This window comes from Orcinus orca, chromosome 8, assembly GCF_937001465.1.
Source record: "Orcinus orca chromosome 8, mOrcOrc1.1, whole genome shotgun sequence".
Classification (NCBI taxonomy): domain Eukaryota; kingdom Metazoa; phylum Chordata; class Mammalia; order Artiodactyla; family Delphinidae; genus Orcinus; species Orcinus orca.
In genome coordinates this window covers 6034444-6052080 of record NC_064566.1, presented here as the reverse complement: position 1 = coordinate 6052080, position 17637 = coordinate 6034444, and the positions used below count along the sequence as shown (strand labels likewise).

General features: G+C 43.7%; 1 protein-coding gene across 4 annotated transcripts; it reads left to right on the top strand.

Moving 5' to 3' along the window:
* The first annotated feature begins 3386 nt into the window (after positions 1-3386).
* LOC101279164 (RNA-binding protein 4) lies at positions 3387-11052 on the top strand. 4 transcript variants are annotated; one of them, XR_007478985.1, is made up of 5 exons: positions 3387-3583; positions 4695-5118; positions 8262-8949; positions 9309-9373; positions 10637-11052. XR_007478985.1 is itself a non-coding variant. In XM_004277978.4 (4 exons), the coding sequence occupies exons 2-3, from the start codon at positions 4707-4709 to the stop codon at positions 8939-8941; spliced, it is 1092 nt and encodes a 363-aa protein (XP_004278026.1). In that variant the 5' UTR covers positions 3387-3583; positions 4695-4706; the 3' UTR covers positions 8942-8949; positions 10637-11052. The 4 variants fall into 4 exon arrangements, 2 of the variants coding, with proteins under 2 accessions (XP_004278026.1, XP_049570154.1); XR_007478984.1 differs by having other exon boundaries at positions 9143-9373; XM_004277978.4 differs by lacking the exon at positions 9309-9373.
* The last annotated feature ends 6585 nt before the right edge of the window (positions 11053-17637 follow it).

Here is a 17637-nt window from a genome sequence, read left to right as displayed (position 1 = left end):
AGAGCCTCATATATAGTCACTGCTCATTAAATGCTAGCCATCTCAGAAATAAGAAGTTAGAACATTCTGGGGAGATTGGGACTGTGTAGGGTAGCACACAGCTGAGCAAAGGACTTTGGGTGTAGGTGTGAGTACAGCACGTATGAGTAACAGTGAAGAAGGGGGATTTCTGTAATGAGTGGTACCTAGGTGTGATGTAGGCCACTGGACCATACCAGTTTTGGCCACCTCCAGTGTCAGACAACACTGTTGTGTCCTGAGGGTCAGATTCCCCTAGGTATGGAGAAGAAAGGTACGGAGTAGGGGCCCTGCACAGACATTAAGGGGAGGCTTAGAGTGTGTAGTTGGCAGTGGGATTGGAGGCTTAGGAAGCTTGCTGACTGGCCTAGTGGCTCCCTCTGAACATCCTTGGAGATTACTGGTTTTTAATTTGAGCCCTTATTATACCAGTAACTCATTTCTGGATTAGGAGCCAGAGTTATTAGGTATATAAGTTGTATACATTCCTAAGAGTGTGAAAGGGTTTGAAACAAATAGATTGCTTATTCACATTTGAGTGGTCTACGCTGACAACAGTGTTTCCCTCTGAATTTGGATTTGTTCCTCATTTCCCTTTCAAGAGTCCAGGCTCCAGCCTCTTTCATCTCTTCAAGATGTGGAGCCAGAACATACTTAAGCTTGGCTCTGACAGAAAGGCTAGATGACTTTGGACAAGTTGCTTTATCTTTTAATTTAGAGGCTTGGTAACCTGATCAGAAGAATCACCAAAGTGGCCGTTTTCAGTGTTCCAGACAAAGTGCTTTTAAAACATCCGATTCTCTGTAGTTGGTGTGGTAAGGTAGAGGGTTTGGACCAGATATCCTTAATTTAAAAACCTTTAATTTTTAAGTATTTTGGTAAAATACAGTTGGGTAAATGAACATCAGTATGGAGACACTGGAGCTACAAATGTCCCTACCTAAAGCTTCATTTTGCAGCATTTGTGAAACGTAATCCTGGTGATCAGAAGCTGTAGCATAAGTTACCCCTGGCTTTTGGGCTTTTTATGTTTGAGGGAGACTGGAAAGTATACTAGGTGATAAGAGCAAAAGGGCTTGTTTTTAGTACTAAGTGTCCATGTTCTTAAGCTGATACTGACTGCAAATCCAAAGTCATTTCTCTCCTCTTGGTTATCAAGGTTTTAACTCATGCTTTATCTATTTGTTAAGTTAGTCAACAAATATTTGAGTGCTTACCACGTGCCAGGGGCAGTTTTAGTTTTAACACAGGGTAATAGTAGACAACAAGAAAAGGTCCTTGCCCCTGTAGAACAAGTATTTGCTGGGGGCAGGGGCTGGGAGGGAGTAAGAAAATGAACGAATAGGATTTCAAGTGGTGGTAAGTATTTGGAAAAACAACATGGAGTCATGGGATAGAGTTCCAAGGTGTAGCGTTGGAGTGGGGGGCTGTGTTTAGATGGGGTGGCCAGCGAAGGACCTGGAGAAAGAACATTTCAGTCTGAATGAGCTTGGGACAAAGGGGCCAGTGTGCTGGAGCATAGTTTGGGTGGGGTGTGTTAGGGATGGGGGTGGGAGAATTGTTACAGAGATTGGGAGATTCTGGCAACAACCAGATTGGGTAGTGTGAATTGAAACTTTTCCAGTTGCCGTTGGTTTTAATTTAAAAAGCAGGGGAATGATTTAATGTGGTTTACTCAGTTGGATGAGCTTGCAAAATGAAACAAATAAAACTGGACCTAGAGGGCTTTCAGAAGGTAAACCAAGAATAATTAGATCAGGGGGTGGGTGTGGGTGGTGGTCTGCAAACTGGCCTGAACTGTGATCCCGAGAAGATTTCTATTCCCAGTTTTTCCCCTTTGGACTTGGAGAGATTCCTAGTTTCATAGAGTAAGCTGATCTCATATGCTTTGGTATTTTGGAAGAAAGTTTTATCTCCAAGGCTATTAGGACAAAAATTTTGGAAGATCAAACAAAGGAGCTGAAAGGATTTCTATACCAGATGTGTTTCCGAACCTGCGCACATGGAGTTGTGACCACCTCCCGATGCAGGGCCCCTCCAGAGGGCACACTTGCAGCTAACATGCAGTTGGTTTTCTTCATCACTGATCCTTTGGCCTTTATTCAGAGCCGCAGTGTCAGCATCAGGATCCACAGTGAAAACGGACCAAGATTAGTGACCACTACATTTGTAAATGTGACATTTTTAGATTCCTGCCTTTTCCCACCCTAGAATAAATTATTGACCAATTCCCCACCGTTTGATTTCTGAGTCACGTCAGGTTTTAAAATCTATTTCCATAACTTTGACTTCACCTTTCTCTTTATGATCCCCACCCCTTTTGGGGGGGGCTGCTTTGAACGGTAGTGTGTTCTGCTTTTGTCATCTTCACTTCCTGATGATCCCTTTCCTCACTGCTTTTATCATGTTTTAAGTTCTTCCATCCCCCTTTTTAAACTCCCTCTTCAAAAGCTGCCTTGCTTGTTCAGTGAATTATGGGATTATGTGAAGAAGCCAAAGGATGATAAAAAAATGTGAGGAGGGAAGCCGGACCCTCTGGAGAATGCTGTTTTGATTGTATTTTGCTTATATCTGGTTGTGACTTAGGCTCTTCCCTCTAAGGTCGGTTCTAGGAGTTTAAACCTACAGCTCTGGCTGATGGCGCCCAATAAAATAAAACAAAAAACTTTGCTGCTCTAGTTTTTTCTCAGGGCGGGGTGGGGGTGTATGCGCAATCTCCACGGTCACACAGAGAACCCTTTTCTTCATCTTGGACCCCGGGAGGCTGGTTCCTCCAAGGAACTTGTCTCTTCGGCGCCTCCTGAGAAATGCAGCCGTCAACCGAGCCGACGTCGGGGCCTTTATACCCTAATTGAAGCTGAGCCCATTAACCGTTTTCAGAGTTCCTTTCACCACCTATGAAAGTAGTTTCAATGTGGGGGTAGCTCCGGGGCTCCCAGGGCGCCAGTGCGGATTCTTGGCCAAAGGAGGAGGTTGGTTTCTTCAGGTGGGAAGCTTTGCTATTTTTCTTACCTGGCTTCTGGGTCTGCGTAAGCTACCGCCCGCAGCACCCTGGCTGCGAGGGGGATGGCGTTTGGGAGATTAGAGGGAGAAGTGTGGAGTAGAAGGCAAAATGGAGCGCACGTGGAGTGGCGAAATGTGGAAGCTTAACAAAGTTGGCGCCATGAAGCTGAAGACCGCCACATCGGATCCCTAGCTCGCTCCGCCTAATGGCGGGCGGAACCCCGCCAGCGAAGCCCACGTTGGTAGTTCCTCCCTCACGCCGACCTTCCATCCAATCAGTGACCTCGGTTTGTCGAGAGAGGTGCTCATTGGCTTTCGTATAGACTCTGTGGGGTTACTGACGTTTCCACCTCTTCCAGGCCTCAGGTAATTGGCGTTCGTGGTAACCAATCAGGAAGAGGATCTACGGGAACGCCTGCCTTTTATTTTATTGAACGGCCAATCCGGTGGTAGGTTCACCTCCCCCTCTCTACCCAGAGTCACTGCTGCAGCCGCCGCCATTTTAGCGTTTTGTCAGAAGCGTCCGCGCCGCGAGGAAGAGCCCCTGCTGCTTTTCGTGCGGGTGAGAGACTCCGAGCCCCTTCACTGTCTTTTTTTTGCCCTGTTAAATCTCACGACTTGGGCTTTAGGGGTATCCTAGGGTGGTCCTGGCCTCCGCACTCGTCACTGAGAGCCGACCTCGGTGCTCGGCGTTGCGCGGTAAGCCTCAAGCAGCCCTTCCCCCACGACCTCCCCCGAGAATACCTTGCTTTTTCCCCACCTTGCCCTCTATCCGACTTTGCTCGGCTTACTGCCTCGAGGCTTTTACCAAGATAACCGCTTTTCCGTTAGACTTAGGAATTACAACCCCGTTTCGAAAATTTTTGAAGCCCCGAGACACTGTCGTCTGGCCGTTGAGGCTCAAGGCCCCTTCTCTGGCCATGCATTTCTCCAATTCTCCAGGAGCTCGTAGGACGGCACCCCGAGAGAGGCGTTCCCCGCTCCAGCACTTCCTGTACTCTCCGAACGCCTCGCTATCCAGCTTAAGTCACGGGTTCACTGCTTCCAAAGGAAACCCTAAAATGTAGCTATTATAAGGTCCTTTTTTCAGGAAATGGCTAATTCGGTTACGAGAGGAAGAGCCAGTTCATAATTTCAGTCTGTCCAGCCAGCCAAGTAGTTAGACCTTTGTTTTCTGTCTTTTTTTGTTTTTGGCGGCGGAGCCGCCGCGTGGCTTGCGGGATATTAGTTCCCCGACCAGGGATTGAACCCGGGCCCTCAGCAGTGAAAGCGTGGAGTTCTAACCGGACCTCCAGGGAATTTGCTGTCTATTTAGTAGGTAGAAAGCCCAGTACCCCTAGGGCTGCATTTATGCCCCGCTTTCATTTGCGTTTCCGTTTGAAACTATTCAGCTCTTACCAAACCCTTTGTCTGTGTCTGCTAAGGATCTGTGTCACAGATGCTTTCTCCTTTCTGTAGGTTCTATAGCTGGAATTGTAGCGGGCCTCCTTATTCCTACTTCCCTTTGATTATTATCTGGGGGTGTGCGTGTGGGGCGTCTGAGAGGGGGGAAAACTGTAAATATTTGCCAGACCCAAAGGAGATGGCAGTATTGATTTTTTTCTTTTTTTTTTTTTTTTTAACTGACATGGGCCTGAGGTCTTTTGTTAGAAATTTCATTTTTTTTCGCCCAGGCTGTGTCCGAGATGGTGAAGCTGTTCATTGGAAACCTGCCCCGGGAGGCCACAGAGCAGGAGATCCGCTCACTCTTCGAGCAGTATGGGAAGGTGCTGGAGTGTGACATCATTAAGAACTACGGCTTTGTGCACATAGAGGACAAGACGGCGGCCGAGGATGCCATACGCAACCTGCACCACTACAAGCTGCACGGGGTGAACATCAACGTGGAAGCCAGCAAGAATAAGAGCAAAACATCCACAAAGTTGCATGTAGGCAACATCAGTCCTACTTGTACCAACAAGGAGCTTCGGGCCAAGTTTGAGGAGTATGGTCCAGTCATCGAATGTGACATCGTGAAAGATTATGCCTTTGTACACATGGAGCGGGCAGAGGATGCAGTGGAGGCCATCAGGGGCCTTGACAACACAGAGTTTCAAGGTGAACCACCCTCTTTGGGAAGAGGGCTGAACACAAGGTTTTGTGTAGAAAATAGGCTGGATAGGAGGGGTCTGGGGTAGAGAGAGAGATACAGCTGTTGGTTGGCTGATTGTGAGGATTAAGTGTGGGTGATGGGCTTAAATGGAGAATGCATGGGATTTAGAGGCTTTACCTTAGGCAAATCAAGTTTGGGAGAAGAACCACTTGGCATTAGTTTGGAACCCCTAGGCTTTTTTGCCTATTAGTGCAGAAATCCCTTCCTCTGAAGATTTATTCAGTTTTGTCTTTTTTGTGGGGTGGGGGGGTAGTAGAGCACCTAACAGTGTTTCACTCTGAAATTTATTGCCTCAGCACCCCATGTGTTATTTTGTATGTGGAAGGACCTGGCAAAAGCTGGCTTAAGCCACATGTTTAGGAGCAAAATATCTGTGAAGCTCCCCCACCTCATCCCAATTCATGGCTTCTCAGTAAATATAATTTGTCGTTAAACAAGTCTTGAGAGAACTGGTGTCTTTAAATTGTTATAGCTTTTACCGCTTTTCTGTTACGCTTGCACCAAGAGGTTCGGTTTGGAGGACGAGGACACTCTAGAACTGAAGGCTAATTTCAGGAGTTTCTGAGGAGAAGGTATTGGGATTTGGGGGGCGATAATGGCAAAGCCGTTTCACTGGTTTGAGGAGTGAGCTCTAACATCCCTGGTGATTAGAGCACTTAGATGGGTGTTAACCTTGGAGCCTTGACTAGATTAATAGTGTGCCTGGAAGGCAGCATGAGTGATGCTGTGGATAGACATTTTGTTTTCTTGGTTTAAGATCTAAGCTCCTGTGGCAAGGGTGGCAGTTGTGAAGGGGGTGGTAACCATGGTGAGTTGCTAACTCTACTCTTCGTCCACCCACTTTGGGTTCCCAGTGTCAAAGCCAGAAAAGAGCCTTTCCCCTTCAGTGTAACTACTTCTAAATTATGGAGTATTCCCACAACTCCTTGTTAACATTTTTAATCTATATTCCAACTTTTTTCAGCCCGAACAAGGTAGTAGCTGCTGCTTCTCCTGAGCACTCCTCTTGTTAAGAGTCATTTCGGCTATCTTTGATGTTTACTTAAATTGGACCTTCTTAGACCTGGAAGTCTGATCATCATTTCTTCCAAGTTAATGGTGCCCTGTGTTATGGGTATTGCTGTGCATTATTAAAGAAAAATGTCACAGGTCTCTCAGGTCTGGTTTTCCATTTTTAATTGGTAAGTTGAGAATTATTTTGTGTCAACAACTTAATTGGGAGGAAAGGCTGCTCTGGTGGAGGGTTTATGATATCTAATTTTTGGATACTCTTCTACACTTTAATCAAGTCATAGAAGAGGTGGTGGTGTCTCCTTGTAACAGTTAACACATGTAAGGGAAGGGTATTGTGAACTGATACAGGACACATCATACTTAGAGCATAACTCTTGGTATCTGAAGTCTAGGCTCTCTGAGGTTTAGTTGTTTTTGCTCTGTTTTCCTTACTGTTAGTCATTCTCTTTAGCATTGTCTAGTACAGTTCTGTATGTACATAGAGTAGCAGTATTTATTATGATGGTCTTTTTCCTTTTCAGTTTCTCAGTGTTGGGGATATTCTTTTTATTGTTTGCCCATTTAAGGAACATCCATTTTAGATATTTTTAAAGACTTAGCTGCTTTTTCTGACTTTGGAATTTTTTCTGGCAAATCTTTAGGTCAGGACATTTATTAATGACCTTTATGTCTTGAAGAGACATGGTTGGTTCCTCGGTTGCCCTTATTTTCTCTGGTTTTGTTAGGTGCCAAAGTGGCCACTTGGACAAATAATGAGGGACATGGGTTAGCACTTAAAGCACTTAAGTACTTAATTGTACATCTTAGCTTTTCACTGGCAGCCTACACTTATCAGATAAAATGTTTGAACCGGTTTTTTTTTTTTTTGATATTTTGGTCCTTCCCTTTTCCCTTTTTTAGTCTTCTAGAACCTAACTTTAATTTTGTAGGTGAAATTGTATATTTACCATTTTCTATAACGTTACTTGAGTAGATGACCTATCTGTTAACTCCCCTTGTTCTAAGCATTCACTTCTTCGCCATCTGCATGCTTGGGTGCATGATAGCCATTTGTATTGGAAAGGTTTTGCTGGAGTTTTGCTTACATTAAAATGGTAGATCATGTTAGGTGGAAACTGCTCCTGTGAAAAGGTTTAAAATTTAAACTTTTTCATTTCCAGAATACAAATTGTAATTTTCAGCAAAAACTAGTATCAAGTGCATGTTCTTAGGATCTTAGATCTCTAAAGGAGAAAAAGTACTTTAATCTTGCGCTAACATGAACAGTTTGATACACTAACATTATTGGTCATTCTCCACTTTTTTCATCCCCTCTTTTCTTCCACATTTTTCATAATACTCTTTCTGAAAATTCAGGCATCTTGTGAACTGCCTGACCTGTTTTGTTTGACCCCCTGTTATAAGGGGTCACTAAATATTGTAAAGGATCCCTGTTAGAATGAATATCAGAACTAACAATTTAAAGGACCCAGTTTAGGGGGAAGGCAGTCCTTCAACTTGTATTTCACCCCTCTTCCCCCATTCATGAGTGTTTTTCCCAAAAGTCTTGAAACTTGCCTACCGCACTCAGCCACGGATCAAGTCTGGATTACTGTCAATGGTAACTTTAGAGTCCTACTCTATTCTCTTTGATTTTGGGGCGGTCGGGGGGACTGGCCTTTGCATTCTCCTGCTTACTGAATTCAGGAGTCTTAATAGTGAAGATTGGAGGTGTCAGAATGTTGTGGAGCACTATTATTGTGGTTTCTTTTGACATTGGGCCACCGTTCAGAGTAGTTTTTGTCCACAGTTACTTGGCAAAGGATGAAATGCCTATTTTTGAGCTAGAGTAGTTTCTTTCTTAAGCGTTAAACTGGTGTTAGAGCTGAAACATTTCTTCCTTTAATTGATCTTTGCCTGAAATCAGGTCATTATACTGAATTTATACTGGACCTTTTAAAAATATCTTAAAAATGGCAATGAATCCTGCATTAGAGTTGTCTAGGTAAAGCCATTGCTATGACCAGTGTCTGGGGTAGGGGCTGGGGCTATGACTAAGAGTGATAGCAACCCTTCTTGCGTCTGTTTCTTCAAGGCAAACGAATGCACGTGCAGTTGTCCACCAGCCGGCTTAGGACTGCGCCCGGGATGGGAGACCAGAGCGGCTGCTATCGGTGCGGGAAAGAGGGGCACTGGTCCAAAGAGTGTCCGGTAGATCGTTCGGGCCGAGTGGCAGACTTTACCGAGCAATATAATGAGCAATATGGAGCAGTGCGTACACCTTACGCCATGAGCTATGGGGATTCATTGTATTACAACAACGCGTACGGAGCGCTCGATGCCTACTACAAGCGCTGCCGTGCTGCCCGGTCCTATGAGGCAGTGGCTGCTGCAGCTGCCTCTGCGTATAATTACGCAGAGCAGACCCTGTCCCAGCTGCCACAAGTCCAGAATACAGCCATGGCCAGTCACCTCACCTCCACCTCTCTCGATCCCTACGATAGACACCTGTTGCCGACTTCAGGAGCTGCTGCTGCTACAGCTGCTGCTGCTGCAGCAGCCGCTGCTGCTGTTACTGCAGCTTCCACTTCATATTACGGGCGCGATCGGAGCCCCCTGCGTCGCGGCCCAGTCCCCACTGTTGGAGAGGGCTACGGTTACGGGCATGAGAGTGAGTTGTCCCAAGCTTCGGCGGCCGCGCGGAATTCCCTGTACGACATGGCCCGGTATGAGCGGGAGCAGTATGCGGATCGGGCGCGGTATTCAGCCTTTTAAAGCTTGAGGTGAGAGCGGTGGGGTGTCCCTTGTTCTGGTTTTGCCATCCCTCCTGCAGCCTAAAGGCTCCAGTTAGGCTGCCCTGCTTGCTTGCTTTTGCAGGGTTAGGGTAAGGTTGCTAATGGTTCAGAGGATAGGGAGAAGTCCTAACTACTTTGTGAAATATATAAATATCCTTATCCCTCATGGCTGTTTTTCCAGGGCTCCTAGTCCTGGGAGTCAATCTGATTCCATTTGTGCCTGGAAAAGCAAACAGTGGTGTGATGAATCTTGGGTCACACCTGTGTGCTGTAATTGAACCAAACCTGGAAACCAGACATTCAGACCCAGGTGTGCCGTTTCTCAGAGCCTTCGTTGAAATTCCTAGGTGTGTGACATTACTAAGGTCTGCAAGGTTCCTGTTCTGCTTCATGCTGTGTGAAAGGTCTGATGGTAAGTTGGGGCAGAGAGGAGTAGAAAAAGATATCTTTCAACTTATAAAGTTGATTTCAGCAAGGAGTCTGGGGCATAGACTCAAATTCAACTTCTCTGGTCAGTTCACATTCATTCCCTGAGCTGAATAGAATGCCTACCCCATTGCTTTATCTTTGAATCTGTCCTGTAAGAGCCCATTTACTTTGTTCAGTTTTGTTTTTAAACTGTCCCCACGGTATTAGATTTGACATTCTCTCCACTTCTTTAAGGTACATAATAACGTAAATATGTACGCACCCTGTTAATTCTACTCTTCTTCAGTAATATTGAAATCCAAGGTTGGGAGCTTTGCCTTAAGCACGTCACTCCCTTCATCTTCCCACCAGCTATGAGCATTTAACACTCTTCAACCACCAGCTCTACCTTGAGTCCTCTGGCTTTTTCCTATACATTTTGAGCCTCATGATCCATTTGGCTCTACTTGAGTGTATTCTCTTCTGATGCTTGCCAGCTTTGGGCTCTAGGTGTTTGAGACTGCTGTTGTATTAAAGGGTGTTTCACAACACCCTGTGTCTTGAGTAGCTCCCATTGTGTCCCAGACATTACCATTGATCTGTAATCCTGTAGTAACAGGGTGGGTGATACTGTCATCTTTTCCATTAGGGCAGAAGGTATGTGACTTGCCCAGGGTTATTGGATAGGAGATCACTGATAGGGCTGGAGAAGAAACTTGAGTGACCTGATGTGTAGCTTACACATGCCCTCCAGTACGTTCTTTTATTTTCTTCCCTAGGCAGAGTTGGACGCCCTCAGGTGTTACAGCTTGTTCAGTTAATGCCACTTTTTCCTAGACCTTAAACGGTTTTTAACTTGTAACTCCAAGATTCAAACATACTTTTTACTGTGGAGAGCTAAGAGCTAATTGGAACCTTTCCCTTTTTCCTGCTCTCCAGTGACAGTTTGTAAATGTGGAATTGCCTTCTCTGAGGAATGCTAATGTGCTAACATCAAGAGAAATGCAATGTCTGTCTACTCTCGTGAAAGAAAATTTGCTATTTCGTTTAGAGAAAGGCTAGTCTGGGATTGCTTGAGCCTTCCCAGTTACTGTCTGGCCTTCAAGCTCTTTTCACTTTTAGAGATTATTATTATACTATGGATGGATACAAGTAAACTTAAAAGGAGTGTCAAGTTACCGTACTTTGTAAAGATGTTCTTTGAAGTGTAAGTGGGAAAGCCCTTGTGAGCTTTGCTGTAAAGCCCCTGTATTGTGCTCTCTTTCAGGTGGGATGTGTGTGGGCTGAAATTCCGAGCTGCGGTTGTGCATGAGAATACACCCTTCGTGGTACCCCATCTCCGGGACGTTCTCAGCTCTGTGCGTTCAGTCCCCCAGGAACCGTGGACCTTAATTTACCTTGTTAAGTTCAGACCACCTCTTCTTTCCTCTCTCCTGCCCATTTCCGTGTTCTTTCTGTCCTTCAATACTTCTGTAGCTTCCCATCATGTTCTGTTCTCCCAGCAGGTCTCATTGTGTGCAGAAACTGGTGGGGGTTGTGCTGTATCCCCACCTCCTGCTTCCAGTGGGTGTTGTGAGAGTGTCACTGCTCCTGAGTCTTTTTGACCTAAAGGCTTATGGCAGGTAGACACATAGCGTTGGATCACTTTTTTCTTTCCGGTGAAATAAATGGTTTTTCAACTTAGGGAATGTGTGCTTTGAGAGAGTTCTTACTTGGGCTTGTGTCTGGGTTCTTTATTTGTCTCTGGAAGAGAAGGGGAGGGTATAAAGTTTGACATTCAGTTCTGGGTGAACATCACTGCAGTTGTTTTCCTTATTGTAGATAGGATTTATAGGTGCCAAAGGTAAAAGAGGGCTTATATAGAAGAACCCAGGTAGGCAGGCTTATTCCATTAAAGACTTTCTGTCTCTCATACACCTTTGTTATAAAACCATCAACTTACTAGGAGTTTTGAGATGTGGGACTTTTCCCTGCTTGAGAAACAATTGTCACCCACCCCTTACTACTAACATTCCAACCACCCAGTCAATCAGTACATCTCGTTTGACTTACTTTCCAAGGAAGAGGTCTAGAATAAGGAAGGGTTTGAGGGAACAGGAGGTCAGCTTTCACTTCATGCCATATGGAAAATTAAGTTGTGGCTCCAACAGCATTCTGCTATTTTCCTAGGCCAGTAAGCAACACCTTTTGATGCCTTTCACCATCTATTTGTACAGTTCTGCCAAAATCCAAAGAATTCCTCAGTGGCCCCACTAGTACCTCATTTCCTTTAGAATGATAGGCATAGAAGGACCCAGAAGTGAGCTTTAGATTATTTAACAAGGATGGGGGGTGAGTACAAGGAAGACCCACTGCTTCTTAGTTCCATGCTTTTATCAAAACAGACTGTCTTGCAGATGTTTTTTGTCTGTACCTTCTTGCTCCAGTTTTAATATATATAGTGGGGTTCTGTCTGGTTAGGGCATTTCCCAGCATCATTCAACAAATACTCAGCACCTACTGTATGCCGGGCCTTATGCTTTTAGGAAAGGTGGGTTGTGGTAATGGGAGGCAAGAAAAAGCAGCTGGTTTTTAGTTGGGTAGTCTCTCATATTTTCCTACTTAATATTTCTAATTCATAGATGGCTGAGATGGGGATAACAGTACAACTTGTAATTTATTGGATATTTGTTCTCTGAAACCCTGTGAGAGACGTTTTGTGTGTTAATCTCCCAGCCACCATTTTACTGAATGTGGAAGTTGTCTTTGGTGAGAGGTCAAGTGGTAAAGACAACAGTTCTGGGAAAACTGTTGGAGTTGGGATTAGGGGTGGGAAGAGTTATTGGCTCCTACAGATAAGAAGTGATCAACGAAGAAGATTATGACTAATATCTAGGCTAGGTCCTTGTATTTGTCTTTATCTTCCCTGGCGGGCTTGGTTTTCTGCCACTGCCACTTAGAGGGTTTTCCTGCTTTGGTTCCTTTTTTCCGCCAGAGATGGACCCATTACTGATCAGCACTGATGAACATACCCCTTGGTCCGATGGGTGGGGTTGGCAAGTTTCAAAAGATGGGCACTAGCAGTGTTCACTGATTCAACAAATAAAAATTTTCAGTGATACTCTGCAAGGTACTGTTTTAGGTCTAGATCTGGAGCTTATATTCTAAGAGAGGGAGACTACATAATGTCAAGTAGAGCATTTAGATGGGAATGGTCAATGAAGGTGGTGACGTGTCACAGTGGATTAAATATGGGAGTAATATATTTTTGCATGATAAAGCATTCTTTCTCCCTCTGAGAGCATGATCTCCCTGTAACAGACAACCTGAGTTTTTCATGACTGCCAGAATCTGGGCTGGTTTAATGCTGTATTCCTACTAGTGTTGGGTTTTTTGTCTTTTTTTTTTAAATTACTGTTGAAAGGAAAAACACTTAAGAACAGTGGAAAAGTAGTTCTAAAACTTTAAAAAGGTGTTTTGAAATGATTGAATTCGCTATTTCAACATTACGTTTTGTGAAATTATTTTTGTGTGAATTTCCAATCCAATGTATCTCAAGTTGAGGCCACATAGTCTGCCCTGTGTCATTGACAAAGTTATACTGCTAACGCTTAGCCTCAGGAGTTGTACAGTAGTTTTTTAAGAGTGATGCTTTAATACACTAGCTTTCTGTAGCCTTACACTTTTTTTTTTTTTTTTGGCTGCGCTGCATGTCTTGTGGGATCTTAGTTCCGCACCAGGGGATTGAACCCGGGCCCTCAGCAGTGAAAGCACTGAGTCCTAACCACCAGACAGCCAGGGAATTCCCATGTAGCCTTCCACTTTTCTTTTTGTTCCGTTGAGTAAACTGTGGTTGGCATCCACCTGAGAGCTTGCTTTGCACATTGTGAAGTACTCACTGGTTACCAGCTACGTGTAAGTACCATGTGGAGAATAAAGATGATTAGGTGCCTGTCCTTATTTTGCCTACAAAGGCAGCTTTCTGCATAGGCAATTTGGGTGTGCAAATAACTGGCATATATGTTAGGTGGAGATAGGAATGGTTACACCATTCTGTTGTGATGGCGTCTGGCCAAGCCCGATTCTGGATGAGTCAGAGGGCTTAGGAGGGCAGTTTTCAGGATGATACTGATTTGGTGTTAGATTAACTTTCACTTAAAAGTCATCCACACACCCTCAAAATTGGGGTTGAGTTGGAATGCTAAATTAAACCAGGCTTCTTATCCCAGAGCTACATCAGCAATAAGCTAGACTCTAGGGGGATGGAGTAGTGAGAGGTAGACTATTTGCATTGTGGTATTAAATGCTGGTGCAAATTACTGAAGTAGAGTTTGCTTAGTACTGGAATTCTCCATGTGGTCTCATGCGGAGGCAAACGGAATTCCCAGAAATGATGGCAATGGGAAGTCCCAGGACTGCTTTTCTGCTTTGGCTTGGAGAACAGTACTCTAGGTTGCAGCAAGGGAAAGTTGAGTTCTAGAATGGAATGACTCTAAGACTGATTTTGAAACTTAGCATATTTGAATATCTTGAGGAAATTTTGGTTCATTTGAAGAGTTAGCTCAATTGCTGATAAGAAAATAGAAAATAAATGAAAAAATGTAAATGCTAATTCCAGAGTAAACGAAAACTCATAAAATATAATTAGGAGCTCTACCGAGTCATAATCATGGCAGCATGATTTATATATTTAATAAAATAATTTTCATCTAAATTGGGAGAATAGGGAAGTGTGGATGGGTAAGTAATGGGGTGTGTAAGAGCAAAATTCAAAATTTCATAATAGAAATCAATAGATAGGGACTCCTGGCGTCCAACGCGGGGGCCCTGGGTTCGATCCATGGTCAGGGAACTAGATCTTGCACGACACAACTGAAAAAAAAAAAAAAAAAATCCCGCATGCCACAACGAAGATCCCGTACACAGCAGTGAAGATTCTACGTGCCTCAACTGAGACCTGGCGCAGCCAAATATTACCAAAAAAAAAAATAGATAATTTCTTAAAGTGGTAAATGAAGAACAGGGAGCATCTTACTCAGACACAAAGGTAAGGAACGCTGAAAAGAGCTAAGATCTGTTGCTTCTGGGGAGGATGGGGCAAGAGACGTGAAAGCCTTGTTATATTTGCTAAATCATGTGCGTGGATAATTTTTCTTTTTTTGCGGTACGTGGGCCTCTCACTGTTGTGGCCTCTCCCGTTGTGGAGCACAGGCGCCGGACGCGCAGGCTCAGCGGCCATGGCTCACGGGCCCAGCCACTCCGCGGCATGTGGGATCTTCCCGGACCGGGGCACGAACCCGTGTCCCCTGCATCGGCAGGCGGACTCTGAACCACTGCGCCACCAGGCAAGCCCGTTTGTGCATAATTTTGATAAAAATAAGTTTTATGCTAACGGCTTTTTTCTGACTTAAGCCTGAAATGATGGCTTAACATAGGAAACCTTCCAACTTCTCACCAAATACAAATTTTCTGACATGAGTAGGGCCTAGTATTATTCACTGGCAGGTAAATAACACCCCTGAGATACAGGATAGGGGTGGTGCTAGCAGTTTGTCAGGGAGATAAGACACCAAAGAAGGAAGGGGCTTAGCTAATGATAAGTAAATCTTAAAGTTGAATTGAGTATGTTACTACTGCTCATGTTTTCTCTAACTTGTCAAGGCCAATAGGGAAACTGAGTACTATGCTCTTAGTCCACTGGGGCTGGTTCTTTGAAGGGCTAAGCCTGCTGGTTCAGTAGAGTACCTCTACTGAACATACTGAATTGTTCGTACTCAGTTAAACTGCGAGATGGGACCTCTCTCATTTTCACTATGTAGGGAATATTGAAACCAGATTGAGTTTGGAGCTTCCTTAGCACCTGGGGTCCCCAACCCCCAGGCCGTGGACCGGTACTGGTCTGCTTACGAACTGGTCCGCACAGCAGGAGGTGAGTGGCAGGCGAGGGAGTGAGCGAAGCTTCATCTGCGGCTCCCCATCACTCGCATTACCACCTGAATACCCCGCCCCCGTTCGCAGAAAAATTGTCTTCCATGAAACCACTCCCTGGTGCCAAAAAGGTTGGGGACCAATGGTATAGACCATCCAACCTGATCTGTTCCATCTAGCCTATTGCAAGGGGAAGGAGGATCGTTTTTACACACTAGCGTGAGCTGGACTAGGACATTCTGATTTTATTTATAGACTTGAAATGGTTTGAAGAGCAGACTTTCGTAGTAAATGATGAAAAGTTTTCCCTGGAGAGCCAGAGAAGCAGTCTGGGAGCTAAGATGCCCAAAAAGGTTTCCTGTAGAATTTCAGCATGGCACATCTTGTAAAATTCAGGATGCCCAGCAAAGATAGGGAACCAGATTTTGAATATTTACCTCAATTTAAAAAATTATGGAATGAAATTAATGAGGTTATAGAATATATATATTTCCCCCACATTTTTTAATATCAGAAATTTGTATCTTAATATCCATAGTTTAATTGGCAGTGTTTTGATTTTAGTGGTACATAAAATAACGATGCATCTTAAAATCAATGATGACCTTAAAATCAGTGGCATTTGGATTAGATGAAATATAGTTACTTTGCATGAGTGCAAGTGTATCTGTAAGTTATATTCCTAGAGATGGAATGGCATTTTACATTTTGCTACATGTCAGATTGTTCTCAGAATTTATTCCAGTTTTTCAAATGTTTCTTTAAACCCTCATCAGTGCATTTGTTCATCTTTCCCAACCCGATGGGTTAAATGGTATCTTATTATAGTTATACTTAGTGTCTATTTTTATAATGAATGAGGTTGATCATCTCTATATTTTTAAGAGCCATTTGCATTTTTTGTCTTTTCATATCCTTAGTCTTTACCTTTTTTTAAAAATTGGGTCTTCATGTTAACTAACTTGTGGAAGCAATGTATATGTTTAGGAAATTAGCTCTTTGTGGTAGGAGTTGCTAGTGTTTTTCCCAATTTGTCATTTTATTCATGATGTTTTTGCCATGTAAGAAAATAAAATGTATGGTAGTTGAATTTCCAGCCTTTATTCTTAGGACTTCAGGATTTGCATCATATTTGGGATTTCTGCACTTGAAGAACATAAGAAAATTCTTACTTTTTTCCTGATACTTTAATGGTTTCATTTTTTAACTAAAAATTTAATCTATTTGGAATTTATTTGATATAAAGTATGAGGTAGATACCTGACTTTGCTTTCTAGGTGGGCACTCAGCTGGGGACCAAATTGAAAGAAATCTCAATTTAATTGCAGTAGAACTAAAGGAATGAAAATAGTGTTAGAACATCATATTTCCTCTTCTGATTATAAGAAGCAAGAAATTTTAGCACTTTTCCTGGAAGACTGGAATGAACGGGATACAGATGCGTCCTACCTACTCTAACAAAACCTGCTTATCCAGAGGGAACCACTGCCTTAGACCCTTTAAATCACAGTCTGTAGGGGTTGGCCTTGGGGGAAAAGTCAACCCTGGTTGTAAATCTGTGCCTAGAGTGCTCTGAATAATGTATTTAGGCTTTACTTATAGAGTATAAATCGGATTTGTTGTGGTTTGGCATGCCTGTCCTCCAGGGATTCAATCTGTAGGAGTCAACCTACAGAACCTACCAAACAACCAATAGTGCTCCCCAATCCAGTTGTGACAATGCCCAGGACTTCTCTAATAGTATTGAACCTACAGGGACCCAGTGTGCCTCTATTTGTCAAGATGGATGAGAATGACATTTCTCTCCTCACCTATTCCTTCTCTGTCTTAACACTGTTTCCATCTCTGGTGGACAGCATGCAGAACAATTGGGGGTAGATACATAAATTTTAATCCCTTTTGAAAATTTTTTTCTTTGTCAAGTTATCCCCCCTTGGCAATCCAAAACAAAGCTTATTTGAGGGTTGTTTTTTTTTTTTAATATTTATTTATTTGGCTGCTCCAAATAAATTCTTGTGGCACGTGGGATCTTCATTGCAGCATGCAGGATCTTCTAGTTGTGGCAGGCAGGCTCTTAGTTGTGGCACGGATGTGGGATCTAGTTTCCTATCGAACCTGGCCCCCTGCATTGGGAGTGTGGAGTCTTAATCGCTGGACCACCAGGGGAGTCCTTTTTTCGAGGTTTTTAGAACCACCTCATATTTGGTGAAGGAGCTCTTCTACTTGATTGGTGATAAATCTGTTCCAGTTTCATATAGGTGCATTGCCATATTTGGCCTGTTCTTAGGTTTGCTATTTTGGAGTTTACTTATGTCCCATGGCCTTTTTCTTGAATTAGGCTTTAAGGCTATAGGTAGCCTT

Coding starts and splice junctions, on each gene's coding strand:
- LOC101279164 (XM_004277978.4), top strand. CDS start 4,707: ATGGTGAAGCTGTTCATTGGAAACCTGCCCCGGGAGGCCACAGAGCAG. Junction 5,119..8,261: donor TGACAACACAGAGTTTCAAG/GTGAACCACCCT, acceptor TGTTTCTTCAAG/GCAAACGAATGCACGTGCAG.